The sequence below is a fragment of the Oryx dammah genome, unplaced genomic scaffold (genome assembly GCF_014754425.2).
Source record: "Oryx dammah isolate SB20612 unplaced genomic scaffold, SCBI_Odam_1.1 HiC_scaffold_8, whole genome shotgun sequence".
Lineage (NCBI taxonomy): Eukaryota > Metazoa > Chordata > Mammalia > Artiodactyla > Bovidae > Oryx > Oryx dammah.
The window spans coordinates 55735111-55758602 of NW_024070192.1; the positions used below are offsets into that span (position 1 = coordinate 55735111).

Here is a 23492-nt window from a genome sequence, read left to right on the forward strand (position 1 = left end):
TATGGTAATGTAAGTTTCCATGTTACTCTCTCCATACATCTCACCCCCTCCCTCCCCAGGTCCATAAGTCTGTTCTCTATGTCTGTTTCTCCATTGTTGCCCTGTAAATAAATTTTTCAGAAACATTTTTCTAAATTCCGTATATATGTGTCAGAATACAGTATTTATGTTTCGTTTTCTGACTCACTTCACTCTGTATAACAGGTTTTATGTTCATCCACTTCATTAGAACTGATTCAAATGTGTTCCTTTTTATGGCTGAGTAATATTCCATTGTGTATATGTACCACAACTTCTTTATCCATTCATCTGTTGATGGACATCTAGGTTGCTTCCATGTTCTAGCTATTGTAAATAGTGCTGCAATGAACAATGGGAGACATGTGCCTCTTTCAATTTTGGTTTCCTCAGGGTGTATGCCTAAGAGTGGGATTGCTGGGTCATATGGTGGTTTTAATCCCAGTTTTTTAAGGAATGTCCATACCATCTTCCATAGTGGCTGTATCAATTTACATTCCCACCAAGAGTGAAAGAGCATTCCCTTTTCTCCACACCCTCTTCAGCATTTATTATTTGTAGACATTTTGATGAGGGCCATTCTGACCAGTATGAGGTGATATCTCATTGTAGTTTTGATTTGCATATCTCTAATAATGAGTGATGTTGCGCATCTTTTCATGTGTTTGTTATCCATCTGTATGTGTTCTTTGGATAAATGTCTGTTTAGGTCTTTTTCCCACTTTTTGATTGGATTGTTTGTTTTTCAGGCATTGAGTTGTATGAGCTCCTTGCGTATTTTGGAAATTAATCTTTTGTCAGTTGTTTCATTTGCTGTTATTTTCTCCCATCCTGAGGGCTGTCTTTTCACCTTGCTTATAGTTTCCTTTGCTGTGCAAAAGATTTTAAGCTTAATAAGGTCCCACTTGTTTACTTTTGTTCTTATTTCCATTACTGTAGGAAGTAGGTCATAGAGGATCTTGCTTTCATTTATATCATTGAGTGTTCTGCCTGTTTTCCTCTAAGAGTTTCTAGTTCTATCTTACATTTAGGTCTTTAATCCATTTTGAGTTTATCTTTGTGTATGGTGTTAGGAAGTGTTCTAATTTCATTCTTTTACATGTGGCTGTCCAGTTTTCCCAATATACTTTATTGAAGAGGCTGTTTTTGCCTCCATTGTATATCCTTGACTCCTTTGCCAAGAATAAGGTACCCATAGGTGCATGGGTTTATTTCCGGCCTTCTGTCTAGTTCCATTGGTCTATATTTCTGTTTTTGTGCCAGTACCATACTGTCTTGATGACTGTACATTTGCAGAATAATCTGAAGTCAGGAAAGTTGATTCCTCCAGCTCCATTCTTCTTTCTCAAGACTGTTTTGGCTATTCGGGATCTTTTGTGTTTCCATAAGAATTGTGAAATTTCTGTTCTAGTTCTGGGAAAGATGCCCTTGGTAATTTGATAGACATCACATTAAATGTGTAGATTGCATTTGATAGTATTGCCATTTTCATAATATTGATTCTTCCTATGGAGGAATATGGAATATAACTCCATATGTTTATTTCATCTTTGATTTCTTTCATTAGTGTCTTATAGTTTTCTGTGTATAGTTCTTTTGTGTCCTTCAGTTCAGTTCAGTCTCTTACTCATGTCCGACTCTGCAACCCCATGAATCGCAGCACGCCAGGCCTCACTGTCCATCACCATCTCCCAGAGTTCACTCAGACTCATGTCCATCGAGTCCATGATGCCATCCAGCCATCTCATGCTTGATCATCCCCTTCTCCTCCTGCCCCTACTCCCTCCCAGAATCAAAGTCTTTTCCAATGAGTCAACTCGTCACATGAGGTGGCCAAAGTACTAGAGCTTCAGCTTCAGCATCATTCCTTCCAAAGAAATCCCAGGGTTGATCTCCTTCAGAATGGACTGGTTGGATCTCCTTGTAGTCCAAGGGACTCTCAAGAGTCTTCTCCAACACCACAGTTCAAAAGCATCAATTCTTCGGCACTCAGCCTTCTTCACAGTCCAACTCTCACATCCATACATGACCACAGGAAAAACCATAGCCTTGACTAGATGGACCTTAGTCGGCAAAGTAATGTCTCTGCTTTTGAATATACTATCTAGGTTGGTCATAACTTTTCTTCCAAGGAGTAAGCGTCTTTTAATTTAACGGCTGCAGTCATCATCTGCAGTGATTTTGGAGCCCAGAAAAATAAAGTCTGACACTGTTTCCACTGTTTCCCCATCTATTTCCCATGAAGTGATGGGATCGGATGCTATGATATTCGTTTTCTGAATGTTGAGCTTTAAGCCAACTTTTTCACTCTCCACTTTCACTTTCATCAAGAGGCTTTTTAGCTCCTCTTCACTTTCTGCCATAAGGGTGATGTCATCTGCATATCTGAGGTTATTGATACTTCTCCCGGCAATCTTGATTCCAGCTTGTGTTTCTTCCAGTCCAGCGTTTCTCATGATGTTCTCTGCATATAAGTTAAATAAGCAGGTGACAATATACAGCCTTGATGCACTCCTCTTCCTATTTGGAACCAGTCTGTTGTTCCATGTCCAGTTCTAACTGTTGCTTCCTGACCTGCATACAGATTTCTCAAGAGGCAGGTCAGGTGGTCTGGTATTCCCATCTCTTTCAGAATTTTCCACAGTTTATTGTGATCCACACAGTCAAAGGCTTCGGCATAGTCAATAAAGCAGAAATAGATGTTTTTCTGGAACTCTCTTGCTTTTTCCATGATCCAGCAGATGTTGGCAATTTGATCTCTGGTTTCTCTGCCTTTTCTAAAACCAGCTTGAACATCAGGGAGTTTTCGGTGCACGTATTGCTGAAGCCTGGCTTGGAGAATTTTGAGCATTACTTTACTAGCATGTGAGATGAGTGTAATTGTGTGGTAGTTTGAACATTCTTTGGCATTGCCTTTCTTTGGAATTGGAATGAAAACTGACCTTTCCAGTCCTGTGGCCACTGTTGAGCTTTCCAAATTTGCTGGCATATTGAGTGCAGCACTTTCATAGCATCATCTTTCAGGATTTGAAACAGCTCAGCTGGAATTCCATCACCTCCACTAGCTTTGTTTGTAGTGTTGCTTTCTAAGGCCCACTTGACTTCACATTCCAAGATGTCTGGCTCTAGATTAGTGATCACATCATCATGATTATCTGGGTGATGAAAATCTTTTTGGTACAGTTCTTCTGTGTATTCTTGCCACCTCTTCTTAATATCTTCTGCTTCTGTTAGATACATACCATTTCTATCCTTTATCGAGCCCATCTTTGCATGAAATATTCCCTTGGTAGCTCTAATTTTCTTAAAGAGATCTCTAGTCTTTCCCATTCTGTTATTTTCCTCTATTTCTTTGCATTGATCGCTGAAGAAGGCTTTCTTATCTCTTCTTGCTATTCTTTGGAACTCTGCATTCAGATGCTTATATCTTTCCTTTTCTCCTTTGCTTTTCGCCTCTCTTCTTTCAAAGCTATTTGTAAGGCCTCCCCAGACAGCCATTTTGCTTTTTTGCATTTGTTTTCCAAGGGTATGGTCTTGATCCCTGTCTCCTGTACAATGTCACGAACATCAGTCCATAGTACATCAGGCACTCTGTATATCAGATCTAGGCCCTTAAATCTATTTCTGACTTCCACTGTATAATCATAAGGGATTTGATTTAGGTCATACCTGAATGGTCTAGCGGTTTTCCCTATTTTCTTCAATTTGAATCTGAATTTGGTAGTAAGGAGTTCATGATCTGAGCCACAGTCAGCTCCTGGTCTTGTTTTTGTTGACTTCCAAAGAGCTTCTCCATCTTTGGCTGCAAAGAATATCATCAATCTGAGTTTCGACCATCAGGTGATGTCCATGTGTAGAGTCTTCTCTTGTGTTGTTGGAAGAGGGTGTTTGCTATAACCAGTGCATTTTCTTGGCAAAACTCTATTAGTCTTTGCCCTGCTCATTCCGCATTTCAAGGCCAAATTTGCCTGTTACTCCAGGTGTTTTTTGACTTCCTACTTTTGCATTCCAGTCCCCTATAATGAAAAGGACATCTTTTTTTGGGTGTTAGTTCTACAAGGTCTTGTAGGTCTTCATAGAACCATTCAACTTCAGTTTCTTCAGCGTTACTGGTTGGGGCATAGACTTGGATAACTGATATTGAATGAAAGTTTATGCCTAGATATTTAATTCTTTTTGTTGCAATGATGAATGGGATTGATTCCTTAATTTCTCTTTCTGATATTTCATTGTTAGTATATAGAAATGCAAGGGATTTTTGTGTACTGATTTTGGATCCTGCCACTTTGTGAAATTCATTGATTAGCTCTAGTAATTTTCTGATACTCTCTTTAAGGTTTTCTACACACAATGTCATGTCTTCTGTAAACAGTGAGACCTTTACTTCTTCTTTTCCATCTAGATTCCTTTTACTTCTTTTCTCCTCTGATTGCTGTAGCTAGGACTTCCAGAACTATGTTGAATAATATTGGTGAAAGTGAACACCATTGTTTTGTTCCTGATCTTAGGGGGAATGCTTTCTGTTTTTCATCACTGAGAATAATGTTTGCTTTAGGGCCTTTACTAAGTTGAGGTGCTTTCCTTCTATGCCCATTTTATTTTTTGAAGAGTTTTAATCATAAATGGGTGCTGAATTTTGTCAAAGGCTTTTTCTGCCTCTATTGAGATGATCATATGTTTTTTATCTTTCAACTTGTTAACATGGTGTATCACATTGATTGATTTGCATATATTGAAGAATCCTTGCATTCCTGGAATAAACCCAACTTGATCATGCTGTATGAACTTTTTGATGTATTGCTGAATTCTGTTTGCTAAAATTTTGTAGAGGATTTTCACATCTATGTTCATCAGTGATATTGGCTTGTAGTTCTCTTTTTCTGTGTTGTCTTTGTCTGATTTTGGTATCAGGGTGATGGTGGCCTTGTAGAATGAATTTGGAAGCATTCTTTCCTCTGCAATTTTGTGAAAGAGTTTTAGAAGGATAGGCACTAGCTCTTCTCTAAATGTTTGATAGAATTCTCCTTTGAAAGCATCTGGTCCTGGGCTTTTGTTTTGGGGGAGATTATTTTTTTATCACATCTTCAATTTCAGTGCTTGTAATTCGGCTATTCATAATTTCTATTTCTTCCTAGTTCAGTCTTGGAAGATTGAATTTTTCTAAGAATTTGTCCATTTATTCCAGGTTATCTATTTTATTGCCATATAGTTGTTCATAATAGTCTCTTATAATCCTTTGTATTTCTGTACTGTTTGCTGTAACCTCTCTTTTTTCATTTCTAATTTTGTTGATTTGATTCTTCTCTCTTTTTTTTCTTGATGAGTCTGGCTAAGGGTTTGTTAATTTTGTTTATCTTTTCAAAGAACAAGAGTTTATTTTATTATTTTATTAATCTTTACTATTGTTTCTTTCATTTCTTTTTCATTTATTTCTGCTTGGATCTTTATCTACTAATTTGTTTTTCTTCCCCCTTCTTCTTTTTCCAGCTGCTTTAGGTGTAATGTTAGGTTGTCTATTTGATGTTTTTCTTGTTTCTTGAGGTAGGATTGTATTGCTTCCCTCTTAGGACTGCTTTAGCTTCATCCCATAGGTTTTGAGTTGTGTTTTCATTGTCATTTGTGACTAGAAATTTTTTGATTTCCCTTTTCATTTCTTCAGTAACCTGTTGGTTATTTAGAATGTGTTGTTTAATCTCCATGTGTTTGTATTGCTTACAGTTTCTTTCCTCTAATTAATATCTAGTCTCATAGCATTGTGGTTGGAGAAGATGCTTGATATGATTTTAATTTTCTTAAATTTACTGAGGTTTGATTTGTGACCCAAGGTGTGGTCTATCCTGGAAAATGTTCCATGTGCACTTGGGAAGAAGGTGTACTCTTCTGCATGTGTATGGAATGTCCTGCAGATATCAATGAGATCCATCTCACCTAAAGTATCATTTAAGACTTGTATTTCCTTATTAACTTTCTGTTTTGATGATCTGTCCATTGGTGTGAGTGGCGTGCTAAAGTCCCCTACTATTTTTGTGGTATTGTCAATTTATCTTTATATGTCTATTACTGTGTGTCTTATGAATCGGGCATATGTAGGATGCATCAGTTCAGTTCAGTTGCTCAGTCGTATCCGACTCTTTGCGACCCCATGAATCGCTGCACACCAGGCCTCCCTGTCCATCACCATCTCCCGGACTTCACTCAGACTCACGTCCATTGAGTCAGTGATGCCATCCAGCCATCTCATCCTCAGTCGTCCCCTTCTCCTCCTGCCCTCAATCTCTCCCAGCATCAGAGTCTTTTGCAATGAGTCAACTCTGCATGAAGTGGCCGAAGTACTGGAGTTTCAACTTTAGCATCATTTCTTCCAAAGAAATCCCAGGGCTGATCTCCTTCAGAATAGACTGGTTAGATCTCCTTGCAGTCCAAGGGACTCTCAAGAGTCTTCTCCAACACCACAGTTCAAAAGCATCAATTCTTCGGTGCTCTGCCTTCTTCACAGTCCAACTCTCACATCCATACATGACCACTGGAAAAACCATAGCCTTGACTTGACGGACTTTTGTTGGCAAAGTAATGTCTTTGCTTTTGAATATACTATCTAGGTTGGTCATAACTTTTCTTCCAAGGAGTAAACGTATTTTAATTTCATGGCTACAGTCACCATCTGCAGTGATTTTGGAGCCCAGAAAAATAAAGTCTGACACTGTTTCCAATGTTTCCCCGTCTATTTGCCATGAAGTGATGGGACCAGATGCCATGATCTTCGTTTTCTGAATGTTGAGCTTTAAGCCAACTTTTTCACTCTCCTCTTTCACTTTCATCAAGGCTTTTTAGTTCCTCTTCACTTTCTGCCATAAGGGTGGTGTCATCTGCATATCTGAGGTTATTGATATTTCTCTTGGCAATCTTGATTCCAGCTTCTGCTTCTTCCAGCCCAGCGTTTCTCATGATGTTCTCTGCATATAAGTTAAATAAGCAGGGTGACAATATACAGCCTTGACGTAATCCTTTTCCTATTTGGAACCAGTCTGTTGTTCCATGTCCAGTTCTAACTGTTGCTACCTGACCTGCATATAGGTTTCTCAAGAAGCAGGTCAGGTAGTCTGGTAGTCCCATCTCTTGAAGAATTTTCCACAGTTTATTGTGATTCACACAGTCAAAGGCTTTGGCATAGTCAATAAAGAAGAAATAGATGTTTTTCTGGAACTCTCTTGCTTTTTCCATGATCCAGTGAATGTTGGCAATTTGATCTTTGGTTCCTCTGCCTTTACTAAAACTAGCTTGAACATCAGGAAGTTCACGATTCAAGTATTGCTTAAGCCTGGCTTGGAGAATTTTGAGCATTACTTTACTAGCGTGTGAGATGAGTGCAACTGTGCAGTAGTTTGAGCATACTTTGGCATTGCCTTTGTTTGGGATTGGAATGAAAACTGACCTTTTCCAGTCCTGTGAACACTGCTGAGCTTTCCAAATTTGCTGGCATATTTAGTCAGCACTTTCACAGCATCATCTTTTAGGATTTGAAATAGCTCAACTGGAATTCCATCACCTCCACTAGCTTTGTTTGTAGTGATGCTTTCTAAGGCCCACTTGACTTCACATTCCAGGATGTCTGGCTCTAGGTGAGTGATTATGCCACCGTGATTATCTTGGTCTTGAAGATCTTTTTTGTACAGTTCTTCCGTGTATTCTTGCCATCTCTTCTTAATATCTACTGCTTCTGTTAGATCCATACCATTTCTGTCCTTTATCGAGCCCATCTTTGCATGAAATATTCCCTTGTTATCTCTAATTTTCTTGAAGAGATCTCTAGTCTTTCCCATCCTGTTGTTTTCCTCTATTTCTTTGCATTGATTGCTGAGGAAGGCTTTTTTATCTCTTCTTGCTATTCTTTGGAACTCTGCATTCAGATGCTTATATATCTCTTTTTCTCCTTTGCTTTTCAGTTCTCTTCTTTTCACAGCTATTTGTAAGGCCTCCCCAGACAGCCATTTTGCTTTTTTGCATTTGTTTTCCAAGGGGATGGTCTTGATCCCTGTACAATGTCACAAACTTCAGTCCATAGTTCATCAGGCACTCTATCTATCAGATCTAGGCCCTTAAATCTATTTCTCACTTCCACTGTATAATCATAAGGGATTTGATTTAGGTCAACCTGAATGGTCTAGTGGTTTTCCCTACTTTCTTCAATTTAAGTCTGAATTTTGCCATAAAGAGTTCACGATCTGAGCGACAGTCAGCTCCTGGTCTTGTTTTTGTTGACTGTATAGAGCTTCTGCATCTTTGGCTGCAAAGAATATCATCAATCTGATTTCAGTGTTGACCATCAGGTGATGTCCATGTGTAGAGTCTTCTCTTGTGTTGTTGGAAGAGGGTGTTTGCTATGACCAGTGCATTTTCTTGGCAAACCTCTATTAGTCTTTGCCCTGCTCATTCCGTATTCCAAGGCTAAATTTGCCTGTTACTCCGGGTGTTTTTTGACTTCCTACTTTTGCATTCCAGTCCCCTATAATAAAAAGGACGTCTTTTTTGGGTGTTAGTTCTACAAGGTCTTGTAGGTCTTCATAGAACCATTCAACTTCAGCTTCTTCAGCGTTACTGGTTGGGGCATATGTTTGGATCACCATGATATTGAATGGTTTGCCTTGGAAATGAACAGAGATCATTCTGTCATTTTTGAGATTGCATCCAAGTACTGCATTTCGGACTCTTTTGTTGACCATGATGGCTACTCCATTTCTTCTGAGGGATTCCTGCCCACAGTAGTAGATATAATGGTCATCTGAGTTAAATTCACCCATTCCAGTCCATTTTAGTTCTCTGATTCCTAGAATGTCGACGTTCACCCTTGCCATCTCTTGTTTGACCACTTCCAATTTGCCTTGATTCATGGACCTGACATTCCATGTTCCTATGCAATATTGCTCTTTACAGCATCAGACCTTGCTTCTATCACCAGTCACATCCATAACTGGGTATTGTTTTTGCTTTGGTTCCATCCCTTCATTCTTTCTGGAGTTATTTCTCCACTGATCTCCAGTAGCATATTGGGCACCTAATGACCTGGGGAGTTCCTGTTTTGGTATCCTATCATTTTGCCTTTTCATACTGTTCATGGGGTTCTCAAGGCAAGAATACTGAAGTGGCTTGCCATTCCCTTCTCCAGTGGACCACATTCTGTCAGACCTCTCCACCATGACCCACCCATCTTGGATGCATAGATATTTACAATTCTTATGTCTTCCTCTTGGATTGATCCTTTGATTATTATGTAGTGTCCTTCCTTATCTCTTGTAGTATTCTTTATTTTAAGGTCTATTTTGTCTGATATAAAGATTGCTACTCCAGCTTTTGCTTCCCATTTGCATAGAATATAGTTTTCCATCCTCTCACTTTCAGTCTATATGTGTCTTGAGGTCTGAAGTGGGTTTCCTGTAGACAACATATATATGGGTCTTGTTTTTGTATCCATTCAGCTGGTCTGTGTCTTTTGGTTGGAGCATTTAATCCATTTACATTTAAAGTAATTATTGATATATATGTTCCTATTGCCATTTTCTAATTGTTTGGGGTTCATTTTGTAGATCTTTTTTCTTCTATTGTATTTCTTGACCATATAAGTCTGTTTAAGATTTGTTGTAAAGCTGGTTTGGTGTACTCTATTTTCTTAACTTTTGCTTGTCTGAAAAGCTTTTTATTTCTCCATCAGTTTTGAATGAGATCCTTGCTGAATACAGTAATCTTGGTTGTATGTTTTTCTCTTTCAGTACTTTAAATATATCCTGCCATTCCCTTCTGGCCTACAGAGTTTCTGCTGAAAGTTCAGTTGTTAAGAGTATGTGGTTTCCGTTGTATGTTACATGTGGCTTCTCCCTTGCTGCTTTTAATATTTCCTGTTTGTGTTTAATATTTGTTAGTTTGATTTGTATATTTCTCTTTGGATTTATCCTGTATGGGACTCTTTGTGCCTCTTGGACTTGATTGAGTATTTCCTTTTCTACACTGAGGAAATTTTCAACTATAATCTCTTCCAAAATTTTCTCATATCCTTTCTTTTTCTCTTCTTCTTCTGGGACTCCTATAAATGTTGGTGTGTTTGAAATGGTCTCAGAGGTCTCTGAGACTGTTCTCAGCTCTTTTCATTCTTTTTACTTTATTCTCCTCTTCAGAAGTTATTTCCACAGTTTTATCTTCCAGCTCACTGATTCTTCTGCTTCAGATATTCTGCTACTGATTCCTTCTAGAGTATTTTTAATTTCAGTAATTGTGTTGTTCATCTCTGTATGTGTATTCTTCAATTCTTCTAGGTCTTTGTTAATTGATTCTTGCATTTTCTCCATTTTATTTTCAAGGTTTTTGATCATCTTTACTATCATTATTCTGAATTCATTTTCAGGTAATTTTCCTATTTCTTCTTCATTTATTTGGACTTCTGTGTGTCTTGTTTGTTCCTTCATTTGTGCAGTATTTCTCTGTCTTTTCAATTTTTTTTAAGTTATTATGTTTGAGGTTTCCTTTACCCAGGCTTCAAGAAAGGTTGAATTCTTCCCTTGAAGAAGGTTGAATTCTTTCTTCCTTTTGATTTCTGCCCTCCTAAGGTTGGTCCAGTAGTTTGTGTGAGCTTGGTATAGGGTGAGACTTATGCTGAGTTTTTGTTATTGTTGTTGTTGTTTATTTGTTTTTCCTCTGATGGGCAAGGCTGAGTGAGGTGAAAATTATACTTTTATCTGCAGACAGAAGTAGGTAATCCTCCTCATCCTTCTCCCTTCATTCCCTTAAAGCTACATCTTGGAACCAGCATCTTCATACTGCCTGATACCACACCCTCCTCCTGAAAGAGAACTGAGGCTCTGACATGTCTGTCTATCCAGTTGTATGCTCATGGATCTCCAAGATGAAGGAATAGGGGCAAGAGAGAGAAAGAGAGGTGGCCTTGATCAGTGGCAGGAAATAGAAGGAGACCACATCAGGTGCTCAGCTTTAAGCTCTGGTGATTTTACCCATGAATAAATAGGCTCTATTAAGTGTCCTGGGTACAGTAGCTGTTCCAACAATCATGCTGGTACACAGAAGGGTGGGAGAAAGTAGAATAGTCCTGTCATCCAGAAGTAAAAAAAATCCCATGATGCTATCAGACTGTGATCCTACCTTGAGAATGGGAGTGGAAGCTTCTCTTTCATGGAGGTAAGTGTGTTCTCATGGCGATTAAATATCTGCTCCCCTCTGAAAGGTCGAACTTTCTCTCAGCCCAGGCTGGCAAGCCACAGAGTTTTACTCGAGAGACCAGGCTTTCAACAGTTTAGTAGATTGTCAGCATAGGATAGGAAAGAACAAACAGTCCTGGGAAAATATGGTCTGCCCCTCACCAAACTCACTGATGAGAAGACCTATGAAAGAACAAACACAGGTCCCTCTCACAGTGCCAGACAGTGGGCTTAAAAAAACATAAGAAGTCAAACCATCAACCAGATCTTGGTATTTTTCCAGGTTGTGTGGCTTGTGGGGTCTTAGTTCCCTGCCCAGGGATCAAATCCTTGACTTCAACAGTGCAAGTACAGAGCCCTATCCCCTGGACTTCCAGGGAATTCCCAAATCTTTCTTCCCCCCAGATCTTTTTTTATACCAACATTTTCTTGGTCAAAGTTAATGATGCGAGCCTCTGCAAACTGACAGTCATGTCACTGTGTCTACTGACATAAGAACCAGCCTAAAGCTCCATCTAGACCTGACTGTAGTTCCCTGGAAAACTTCTGCAAGTGATCTATGACCTTATCCTGCCAGGAGAACTTCTCAGCACTGTTCAGGGAACCAAATTCACTCCCAAGTGGCCACTAATTTAAAAATCAGGGAAAGTGAGTCTTAAAGTACATGTTGCTTTCATCTTAAGACACTCTTTTACTTTCACTCTTACCTTTCAGTTCCCACCATTTCTCATCTCTAGGGTCCTCTGCTGACTCCAAAGTCAGAACCTCCTTGAGCACCATGCAAGGTGCTCTGCATACATCAATGGTTATCAAAGTCTGGTCCCTGGACCAGGAATTTCTATGTAACCAGAGAACTAGTTAAAAAGAAAATGAAAAAGAGGAAGGAGGAAGAGGAGCAAGGGAAGAAGGAGGAGAAAGAGAAAAGGGGGGAAGTCAAAGGAAAAAAGAAGTTAAAAGCAAACTTTGAATCCAGACACACTGAATCAAAATTGGGATTTGGGTTCTTACTGTGAATTTTAACAGGCCCTGCAGGTGATTCTGGTACACTAGCATTTCAACATACACAAAAGTAGGGAGGACAGAATAATCAACCTCTATGTGAGAGGGGAGTTTTTCCAAAGGACCATCCCTTCAAGTTCCACCACAACTCAATTAAATTTGGGCTCTAATTAAATCTTGCTAATGTCCTTCAGTTCAGTTCAGTCACTCAATCATGTCCGACTCTTTGCGACCCCATGAATCGCAGCTAATATCCTTAGAGCTCCCCAAACAATTTTAATGTGCTTGAGCTTTGAGAAACACTCTCTGGTCCATGTCTCCTCCAGATATTTTCAGGACACAATCTCTCATTTTATTTCTATTTCCACTTGATTGTTACTTCTGGAAGAGAGACTTTCCATATTCTATTTATCTAAAGTACATCACATCACCCCTGGATGCCCTCCACCATAACATCTTTGTATTCCTTCATCCTACTTTACTTTCTTTGTAGAGATCTTCAGCTGCCATTTCATTATATACTATGAGTTTATTATCATCAGTGAATATGCTTTATTATTCAAGAATCTCATTTATTGAACCAGCAGCTCCAAATTACCATTCCCTGCATATCTGCAGTGCCTACAAAGCAGTACCACATGGTAGGCATTTAATGGATATCTCCTAAGTCAATGAATGAGAGTGGGGAGGAGCAGAGATTTTAATCCAAGACTATCTGCCTCCAAAATCCATGTTATTCCTGAAGTAGCACATGGAATAGCACACAGCAGCTTTGCACTAGTTTTGCTTAGCTTAGAGAAAGAGAAATTACTTCTGAACTGAAGCAAGCTGCATATTTTGGTACTGAGTTCATCAAAGTCGACAGGTTCATATCTGGTTACTAGTTATGTGGTCTTGTATGGCTCACCTAACAACTCTGGGTCTTATGCCATCCATAAAATCAGAAAATAAGCCTGTATCTATCTTCTAATTCTTGAGAGGGATAAATGAAAACTATTATGTAGAAGCATTTTGTATATTAAAGCACCATGTAAAGATAAGTTACTACCATTATTACCTGGGCAAAAAAAAGAGAAGGTAAGAACAGGGAAACTGATAAAAAGAAAGAAAATTTTTTAAAAAATGAAAGGAAAATGTGATGGTGTAGGACAGAAAGATTTTGGAAGAGAATTTCTAAGTTTAAAATTCTGTGATTAAATCGGAAAAGAGAAATTTAAAATCTATCAAAAGTAGCAGTTTGTCCAAGTTTCAGAATTATTTGTGTCTACTAAAATCACAATCTGTTTTATTTTAAATACAACTTATTTGTTACATTGTAAACTCTCTCAAGTGCTTCTACATTTAAATCTTTTCCAAACATATAATAATACCTTTGTTATAGCATCATTTAAATCATAGTCACAGCTCACTGTGGTTTCTTAACCAATTGTCCCCAATCCTAGAACCTTGTGTTAGGGCTGATATGAGGACTGAATAAGGCAATGCCTGCGAAGCATTTAAACAGTGCCCAGACTGTAAGACAACATGCGATGCATTCGCTATTACTGTAGCTATTATTATTAATTCGGCAATCAACAGTGCCACTGGAGGGAACTGATAGATCACAGCCTCTCAGGTACTTGATTGAGCTGTAGTGTGTAAGATGGAAGGGGTAGAGGGTGGCTTAAGGCCAAGAAGCTAGTTAGGAGCTCATTGGATTTCTTCACACACATTACCCTGAACACCCACTCTCTGGAAACTCCACTCTCTTCTTTACCTATATTTAAACCTAAGATACGCCCTGCCACACAAATACCACTGGCATCAACCAAGGAGGGGGACTCCATGTCCTTTGCAGGCAAGTGCATGGGGCTAATAATCAGGAAGACCCACATTATAACACTATCATTAACTTCTAACAAACCAATTCCCTGGTGGGTAGACTTCAGACGTCTCTGAGAATAATTTCAGTTTACTTCTTCACCTCCTGCTTCCACAGTGGCAAAGTTAGCTGGAGGCACCACCCCAGGAGCACTTGTTCCTCCTGGTTCTGGAAGACTCCTGGGTTCTGGACAGGCTGCAGCCTCCCAGGGGTCCCCTGCATGCCTCTACCTTACCTTTTTCAGTGGCCGCTGGTAGACCTTAACGACTGAGGTGACCACAGGTATCTCCCAGCCTGATACCCGGGGACGCTGGAGTTCTGCACAGGCCTCCTGAAACTCCTCTTCAGAGAACCTGCTGGCAGAGGCCATTCTTCCACAGCCACAGCTCTTCTGCCTGTAAGGGAGGCCACACACAGGCTTAGTATGTGTTAAAGATCAGGGCAAGAGTGTGGCCCAGGGTGATTGGCAGGAATCCAAAAAGAGATAGGGTAGAAGGCAGGACTTATCAATGTACTTGGTGGCAATATAGCCCACTTTCTTGTTAAGAGCCATCTGGTTCTCTTTTTAATTTCACTTTCACTTTTCTCCAAGATTCCTTCCTCCCATGCTCAAATTCATTTGTACACCAAAAGTTGTTATTGTTGTGTTGTTGTTTTTTAAAAAAAACCCTTAAAATAGGGATAAAGGAAAAAGCTGGAAACATTAAAAGGGACTGATGATGATATGAAATCCATCCCACATTCTGGGTGCCCCCAAAAGTCTAGAGCTGTGGATCCCAGGAAGTTCCCAAAGGAAGACCGAAAGGGGTCTTGAATTAGCACAGTGAAGGCCACTCCTGCTTTCAAAAGCCTTGACCTTCTTCAGGAAACTGGATAAATGTAAAACCCAGATCTGTGACCAGGGGGGAATGTCTAACAGCTAACATATGTTAACACCAAAAGTATCCCTCACTACCATGAGGTAGCTCCAGTTACAAATTATTCTTGCCTGAGATTTGGGCCTTAGGCTTGATAATACTGATGCTTACAGTATTATCAGGTGAGCTGACAAGGGAGCAGGAATTAGCTTGAACATGAATACTGAGGTGAGACAAAGAACAGTTCCAGAGGTGCTAGAAGTCAGATTATGCGCAGTGTCTCTGGGACCGTACCTGTCTTTATCTTCACTTTTTGAAGAGGCTTTTCCAATAAATTGCACCCAGTCAGTGGAACAAGAATTAGACTAGTGGAAACTGACCAACCTAACAAGCCAGATGGACAGTCTGCAAGGTCTTTTTCAAAGCAAGAATATCCAGGTCAGTAATTAGATCACCAGAGCTAGAATCTGAACTAGTAAACTAGAGGTATAAACAGATTAGATAAAGGAGAGGACATCAAGGCTGCAGCTCTAAATTGTGGAGTTGGTGAATGCAGGGGAAGAAGCTAGAAGAAGTGAACTGCAACCCAAATGTACCCAGTCTCTCCTGGTAACCAATCCTGCCAGTACATCTCAGGTCTGATTAGGGGCAAGCAGTATGGGAACTCTTCAGTTATCCAGGGTCCTTGAATCTACGATCTCAAATAACAATACAGACCTGGAGGAGGAGTACTGTTGCATTATTCATCTCTATCAAGAACAGGGAAGGGAGCTCAGCCTCTAGCTAGGCAACATCGGCAAAAACAGCTGTGACCAGCTGGAGGCTCAGAAGCAGTGAAAGCAAGGCCGGGCTCATGCAGCACTGAAAAAGTTGTAGCTGTTAACATGTTCACAACAGGTACCATACAGGAGCTCTGTTGATTATTGCCTAGACTGGAATCCACTAAAAACAACATTTCCTGCCGAAAAAAAATTGTATGACATTAATATGCAGAAATGGAAGGGGAGACTGGGAACCATCCTGTCACCTTAAAGCAAAATGCAAAGCTGATGGTTACTTTTTTGGTAAGATTTTCTTTGATATCTTTACGTTCAAATTTTACTTTCTCATGCATTTCCCAATCTCCATTTTTTAGTTATTTTGGGGAAAAAAATTTTAAAGGTTGTATCTACGTGCTTTTTCACTCAAAAATTTAGCTGTGTGCATAAGATGCTATGTTAATGGTAAAGACAATGTATTTTATTCAATGGAGGCCAGTGTTAAAATTTATCAGCAAAATAGAATAAATATTTGTAGTACTAGGGCAAAAAGTCTAACAGGGCATTACAGTTGTATGTGGGAGACAAAAATAAATTCTAACCCTCTTTGACCAACTCATCAACTTTCTTTTTAAAACTAGCTATTTAATATTATGGGTTTCCCAAGTGGTTTAGTGGTAAAGAATTCACCTGCAAATGCAGGAAATGCAGGTTTAATCCCTGGGTTGGGAAGGCCCCCTAGAGAATGAAATGGAAACCCACTCCAGTACTCTTGCCTGGGAAATCCCATGGACAGAGGAACTTGCCTGGGAAATCCCATGGACAGAGGAGCTTGGTGGGCATCAGTCCTTGGCTCACAAAAGAGCTGGACATGGCTAGTGACTGAAACAACAATTTAATATCTTCCAAATGATAATGATTTTTTTTTTTTAACCATTGGAATGTGAGCCTCAGTAGGGCAAGGGATTTTGTCTATTTACTGTAGTCTTCCTAATGCATTTCTTTTTCTTGGGGATGGCCTTGATCACTGCCTTCTGTACAATATCATGAACTTCCATTCATAGTTCTTCAGGCACTCTGTCTATCATATCTAACCCCTTGAATCTATTTCTCACTTTCACTGTATAATCATAAAGGATTTGATTTAGGTCATATCTGTATGGTCTAGTGCTTTTCCCTACTTTCTTCAATTTAAAACTGAATTTGCCAATAAGCAGCTCATGATTGGAGCCACAGTCAGTTCCCAGTCTTGTTGTTGCTGACTCTATGGAGCTTTTCCATCATATAATCAATCTGATTTCAGTATTGGCCATCTGATGATGTACATGTGTACAGTCTTCTCTTGTTGGAAGAGGGAGTTTGCCATGACCAGGGCATTCTATTGGCAAAACTCTGTTAGGCTTTGCCCTGTTTCATTCTGTACTCCAAGGCCAAATTTGCCTGTTACTCCAGGTATCTCTTGATTTCCTACTTTGGCATTCCAGTCCCCTATGATGAAAAGGACATCTTTTGTGGGTATTAGTTCTAGAAGGTCTCATAGGTCTTCATAGAACCATTCAATTTCAGCTTCTTCAGCATTACTGGTTGGGGCATAGACTTGGATTCCTGCGGTATTAAATGGTTTGCCTTGGAAAAGAACAGAGATGATTTTGTCATTGTTGATCCTGCCCCCAAACTGCATTTCGGAGTCTTTCGTTGATTTTGAGAGAGGGCTACTCCATTTCTTCTAAGGGATTCTTGCCCACAGGAGTAGATGTAGTGGTCATCTGAGTTAAATTCCCCCATTCCAGTCCATTTTAGTTCACTGATTCCTAAAATGTCAATGTTCACTCTTGCCATCTCCTGTTTGACCACTTTCAATTTACAATGATTCATGGACCTAACATGCCAGGTTCCTATGCAATATTGTTCTTTATAGCATCAGACTTTACTTCCATCACCAGTCACATCCACATCTGGGCATTATTTCCACTTTGGCTCTGTCTCTTCATTCTTTCTGGAGTTATTTCTCCACTCTCCTCCAGTAGAATATTGGGCATCTACCAATCTGGGGAGTTCATCTTTCAGTATCATACATTTTTGCCTTTTCGTACTGTTCATGGGGTTCTCAAGGCAAGAATACTGAAATGGTTTGCCATTCCCTTCTCCAGTGGTCCATTTTTTGCCAGAACTCTCTACCATTACCTGTCTGTCTGGAGTGGCCCTACACAGCATGGCTCATAGTTTCATTAAGTTAGACAAGGCTGTAGTCTATGTAATCAGTTTGATTCGTTTTCTGTGATTGTGGTTTTTGGTCTGTCTGCCCTCTGATGAATAAGGATAAGAGGCTTATGGAAGCTTCCCGGTGGGAGAGACTGACTGTGGGTGAAACTGGGTCTTGTTCTGACAGAGGGAGCCATGCTAGTAAATCTTTAATCCAATTTTCTGTTGATGGGTGGGGCTGTGTTCCCTCACTGTTGTTTGACCTGAGACCAACACTCAGTGTCCCTGACCCTGCAGCAGGCCATCCTGACCCACACCTCTACCAGAGACTCCCGGACACTCACAGGCAAGTCTGGGTCAGTCTCCTGTGGGGTCACTGCTCCTTTCTCCTGGGTCTTGGTGTGCACAAAGTTTTGTTTATGCCCTCCAAGAGTCTGTTTCCCCAGTCCTGTGTAAATTCTGTAATCAAATCCCACTGGCCTCCAAAGTCAAATTCTCTGGGTATTCTCAGACTCTTTGCTAGATCTCCAGGTTGAGAAATCTGCTGAGGGTCCTAGAACTTTCTTAACAGTGCAAGAATTTCTTTGGTATAATTGTTCTGAGGTTTGTGGGTCATCTGCTTGGTGGCTCTGTGGTGGGGTTAAGGATGAACTCCTCCCAAAAGGGCTTATGCCACAGGCTGTGTGGCCCAGGTAGCTGCACCCAGAGCCCTTGCCCCTGTGGCAGGCCACTGATGACCCGTGCCTCCACAGGAGACTCAAACACAGGTCTGGCTCAGTCTCTGTGGGGTCTCTGGGTCCTGGTGCAAACAAGGTTTTGTTTTAGCCCTCCGAGCATTTCTGGCAGGTATAGGATTTGATTCTAAATGCAATTTCACCCCTCCTACCATCTTGCTGGGGCTTCTCCTTTGCCCTTGGAGATGGGGTATCTTCTTTTGGTGGGATCCAACATTCTTCTGTTGATGGTTGTTCAGCAGTGAGTTGTAATTTTGGAGTTCTCGCAGGAGAAGATGAGCACACGTCCTTCTACTCCACCATCTTGCCGGTTAACCACTTGCCAGTGATCAAGACCATGCCCTGGAGAAACAAATGGGAAAAGGAAAACTGGTTGTCTGAGGAAGACTTACAAATATCTAAGAAAAGAAGAGAAGCTAGAGTCAAAGGAGAAAATGAAAGATATACCCATTTGATGCAGATCTCCAAAAAATAGCAAGGAGAGATAAGAAAGCCATCCTCAGTGACCGGTGCAAAGAAAAAGAGGAAAACAATAGAATGGGGAAGACTAGAGATCTCTTCAAGAAAATTAGAGATACCAAGGGAACACTTCATGCAAAGATGGGCACAATAAAGGACAGAAATGGTATGGACCTAATAGAAGCAGAATATATACAGATGAGGTGGCAAGAATACACAGAAGAACTGTACAAAACAGATCTTCATCACCCAGATAATCATAATGGTGTGATCACTCACCTAAAGCCAGACATCTTAGAATATGAAGTCAAGTGGGCCGTAGGAAGTATCACTATGAACAAAGCTAGTGGAGGTGATGGAATTCTAGTTGAGCTATTTCAAATCCTAAAAGATGGTGCTGTTAAAGTGCTGCACTCAATATACCAGACAATTTGGAAAACTCAGCAGTGGCCACAGGACTGGAAAAGGTCAGTTTTCATTTCAATGCCTAAGAAGGACATGCCAAAGAATGTTCAAACTACCCCACAATTGTACCTATCTCACACGCTATCAAATTAATGCTCAAAGTTCTTCCAGACAGGCCTCAACAGTACTTGAACTGTGAACTTCCAGATGTTCAACTTGGGTTTAGAAAAGGCAGAGGAACCAGAGATCAACTTGCCAATATCTGTTGGATCATAGAAAAAGCAAGAGAATTCCAGAAAAAAAAAACTACTTCTGCTTTACTGATTATATCAAAGCCTTTGACTGTGTGGACCACAACAAACTGTGGAAAATTATTCAAGAGATGGGAATACCAGACCACCTGATCTGCCTCCTGAGAAATAAGTATGCAGGTCAAGAAGCCAAAGTTAGAACCAGACATGGAAAAACAGACTGGTTCCAAATTGGGAAAGGAGTACATCAAGGCTGTATGTTGTCACCCTGCTTATTTAACTTATATGCAGAGTACATCATGAGAAGTGCTGGGCCAGATGAAGCACAAGCTGGAATCAAGATTGCTGGGAGAAATATCAATAACCTCAGATATGCAGATGACACCACCCTTATGGCAGAATGTGAAAAAGAACTAAAGAACCTCTTGATGAAAGTGAAAGAGAAGAGTGTAAAAGTTGGCTTAAAACTCAACATTCAGAAAACAAAGATCGTGGCATCCCGTGCCATCGCTTCATGGCAAATAGATGGGGAAACAATGGACATAGTGAGAAACTTTATTTTCTTGGGCTCCAAAATCACTGCAGATGGTGACTGCAGCCATGAAATTAAAAGATGCTTGCTCCTTGGAAGAAAAGCTATGCCCGACCTAGACAGCATATTAAAAAGCAGATGCATTACTTTGCTGACAAAGGTACATCTGATCAAAGACATATATGGATGTGAGAGTTGGACTCTAAAGAAAATTGACTGCTGAAGAATTGATGCTTTTAAACTTTGATATTGGAGAAGACTCTTGAGAGCCCCTTGGACTGCAAGGAGATCCAACCAGTAAATCCTAAAAGAAATCAGTCCTGAATATTCATTGGAAGGACTGATGTTGAAGCTGAAACTCCAATACTTTGGCCACCTGATGTGAAGAACTGACTCCTTGGAAAAGACCCTGATTCTGGGAAAGATTGAAGGCAGGAAGAGAAGGGGACAACAGAGGATAAGATGGTTGGATGGCATCACTAACTCGATTGACATTTGTTTGAGCAAGCTCTGGGAGTTGGTGCTGGACAGGGAAGCCTGGTGAGCTGCAGTTCAAGGAGTTGCAATGGACTGAGCCACTCAGTTCTTTGTTTTGTTTTTCCTAATTCATAGAATGTAGCTAGCACTCAGTAAATACTGTGAAATAATGAGAGAAACCATTTTGAAATCATTATATCTGCTTATGAACAGCCTCAAACAATTTCAGTGTTTCAAAAAGGACTCAACTTCTCCCCTGGCATTATTCTTGCCCTCTTGTTACCTACTCAATCTATCAAAAAGGGTTTGGATTTACTGACAGTTAGAGGATGGCTCTCTGATCCTGAGCACTGCAGTATGTTCTGCTCTGATTCCTAAGAACCCAATGGAAAGACCACATGATGAAATGAGGCCACAAAAATTTCTGGGAATATTTTAGAATGCACAGAAAGCATAGAGGACAGTCATTGGAAGACAATTTCCTTCCTAGCCTCTGAAGTTTATCACAGATAGAGTAATGGAAGAATACATTTCTTCCCTTTAGAATTTGCATTCTGTTACTTAAATTGATTTTCACTCTCTAATAAACTCTTATTGTAACCATGTTTTTAGTTAATACCTGCAATGACATTTCCACTGATGGTGGGTGCCATTGTACCACCTCCCACAAAAAAGTGATCATGCCTGTGGCTTCTTTTGTACTTGAATCATTTTAAGCTATTCACAGTCACCTTTGTCTGGAAGAGGCACAGTCAAGGTATTGATCAAATATCCTGGAATGCTTTCCAAGATTTCCAACAATGGGGATTTGAAACAATCCTAAGCATAATTGGTTTGGGTTCTCATTTTCTTCTTAATTGCTGAGCCCTGAAAGAACATTGAATCCATGTGCTTCATAGTTATACCTACAAAACTCATCCAATTTTTCCTTTGTAAAATTATCCGACACATTTTTCTTCATGAACCTAACACCTTCCTTCTCACATTTTATTTATTGGAAATAGGAAGTGGACAAAGATAAAAGTAACAGGAATCCATTTCACACACAATAATGAATCTATAAAATCAGATGCCAAAGGGGAGGGTCAACAGTCTCACTTCTAGAACTATAGCTGTGACACATCTTAGGAAGGAGTTGAGGGCATCTCTAGAACAAATGTCCTTAGAAAACCGAGAACAGAGCTAATGGGGGGACAGAATCCTCTCCACCTCTTATCCAGCAGCACCTGGGACCCAACACCTCACCACAGTACCCTGCTAAGAAAGTTGGAAGCAGACTTTTCACTAACTCCTGCAATTTAGTGGTTAGTTATATTGTAAACACAGGACTTGGAGCGCAAGAAGACTGACAAGATCCAAGCGGTGACCTTTTAATAAGACCCTAACACTCAAAGTGAGACAAAAATGGGTCAATCCTAACTCCTGACTATTATGGTACTTACTGATTTTGTGACCGTGGGTAAGATTGTTGTCTCTGAACTTCGGGAGTTGGTGATGGGTAGGGAGGCCTGGCTGCAATTCATGGGGTCACAAAGAGTCGGACACGATTGAGCGACTGAACTGAACTGAAATACAATAAAACCCTCCTGACCCTAGGGTTAGAATTTAGAGCTTACCACAGTGCCTGGTATTAACATAGCAGTCAGTTAATGTGTGTCATTATTGGTTTTGTTTTTAATAACAACATTATTTAAATATCATTCATATATTGTGCAATTTATGCACTTATACTTCAGTGACTTTGGGTATATTCACAGAGTTGTGCAATCATTAGCACATTCAATTTTAGGGCATCTTATCACCCCAAAAGAAACTTCATATCTGTTAACTCCCAATCCTGGGTGACCACTAGCCTACACTTTGTCTCGTGGATTTGCCTATTCTGGACATTTCATATAAATGGAATGATGCAATATATGGTCCTTTGTGGTTGACTTCTTTCAGTTGATATGATATTCTCAAGGCTCATCCTATATTAGGATGTCATATAAATAAATATAATGTAAAAGCATTTTCTTTCATTCTTTAGTGGTTTTCATTTTTTGATATATTTTGAAAGAGAAAATTTATCAGTTTTGATGAAATCCAACTTACCTACTTTTTTTTTATTGTTGTTCCTTGTGCTTTTACTGTCATTTCTAAGAAATCGTTGTGAAATCCAGTGTCATGAAGATTTTCCCCGAAGTTTTCTTCTAAGCTTTTTATAGATTTAGTCCTAGTATTTAGGAAGTTCATCTATTTTGAGGTAATTTTTGTATATGTGATGAGGTAGGAGCCCAAGTTCATTCTTTTGTATGTGTTTAACCAGCTGTCCTAGCATTATTTGTTGAAAGAGTTAGACCTTTTTTCTTCACTGAATCTTTTGCTACTCCCTTAGGACTGTGCTAAAGAGTCCGCCTGCAATGCAGGAGACCTGGGTTGGAAGATCGTCTGGAGAATGGAAAGGCTACCCTCTCCAGTATTCTGGCCTGGAGAATTCCACAGACTGCATAGTTGACACGACTATACAGTCCAAAGAGTTAGACATGACTGAGTGACTTTCACTTTCCTTAGAAAATCAACTGATTTTAACTGAAAAGGTTTACTTTTGACTCTCAATTTTCACCCATTGATCTTTGTTTGCTGTCACTTCAGTCGTGTCTGACTCTGTGCAACCCCATAGACGGCAGCCCACCAGGCTCCCCTGTCCCTGGGATTCTCCAGGCAAGAACACTGGAGTGGATCTTTGTTTATCTTCA

At 40.0% G+C, this 23492-nt stretch overlaps 2 protein-coding genes across 2 annotated transcripts in view; both read right to left on the bottom strand.

Moving 5' to 3' along the window:
- LOC120866530 (phosphatidylcholine transfer protein-like) overlaps positions 1-14449 on the bottom strand; it is a 39129-nt gene extending 24680 nt beyond the window's left edge. The window contains exon 1 of the mRNA XM_040244308.1: positions 14315-14449. Within this exon, the coding sequence (XP_040100242.1) occupies positions 14315-14449 (135 nt within the window). The remainder of the gene's footprint in view (positions 1-14314) is intronic.
- LOC120866506 (phosphatidylcholine transfer protein) overlaps positions 1-23492 on the bottom strand; it is a 193226-nt gene that overhangs the window by 89130 nt on the left and 80604 nt on the right. The gene's annotated exons all lie outside the window — the stretch shown is intronic.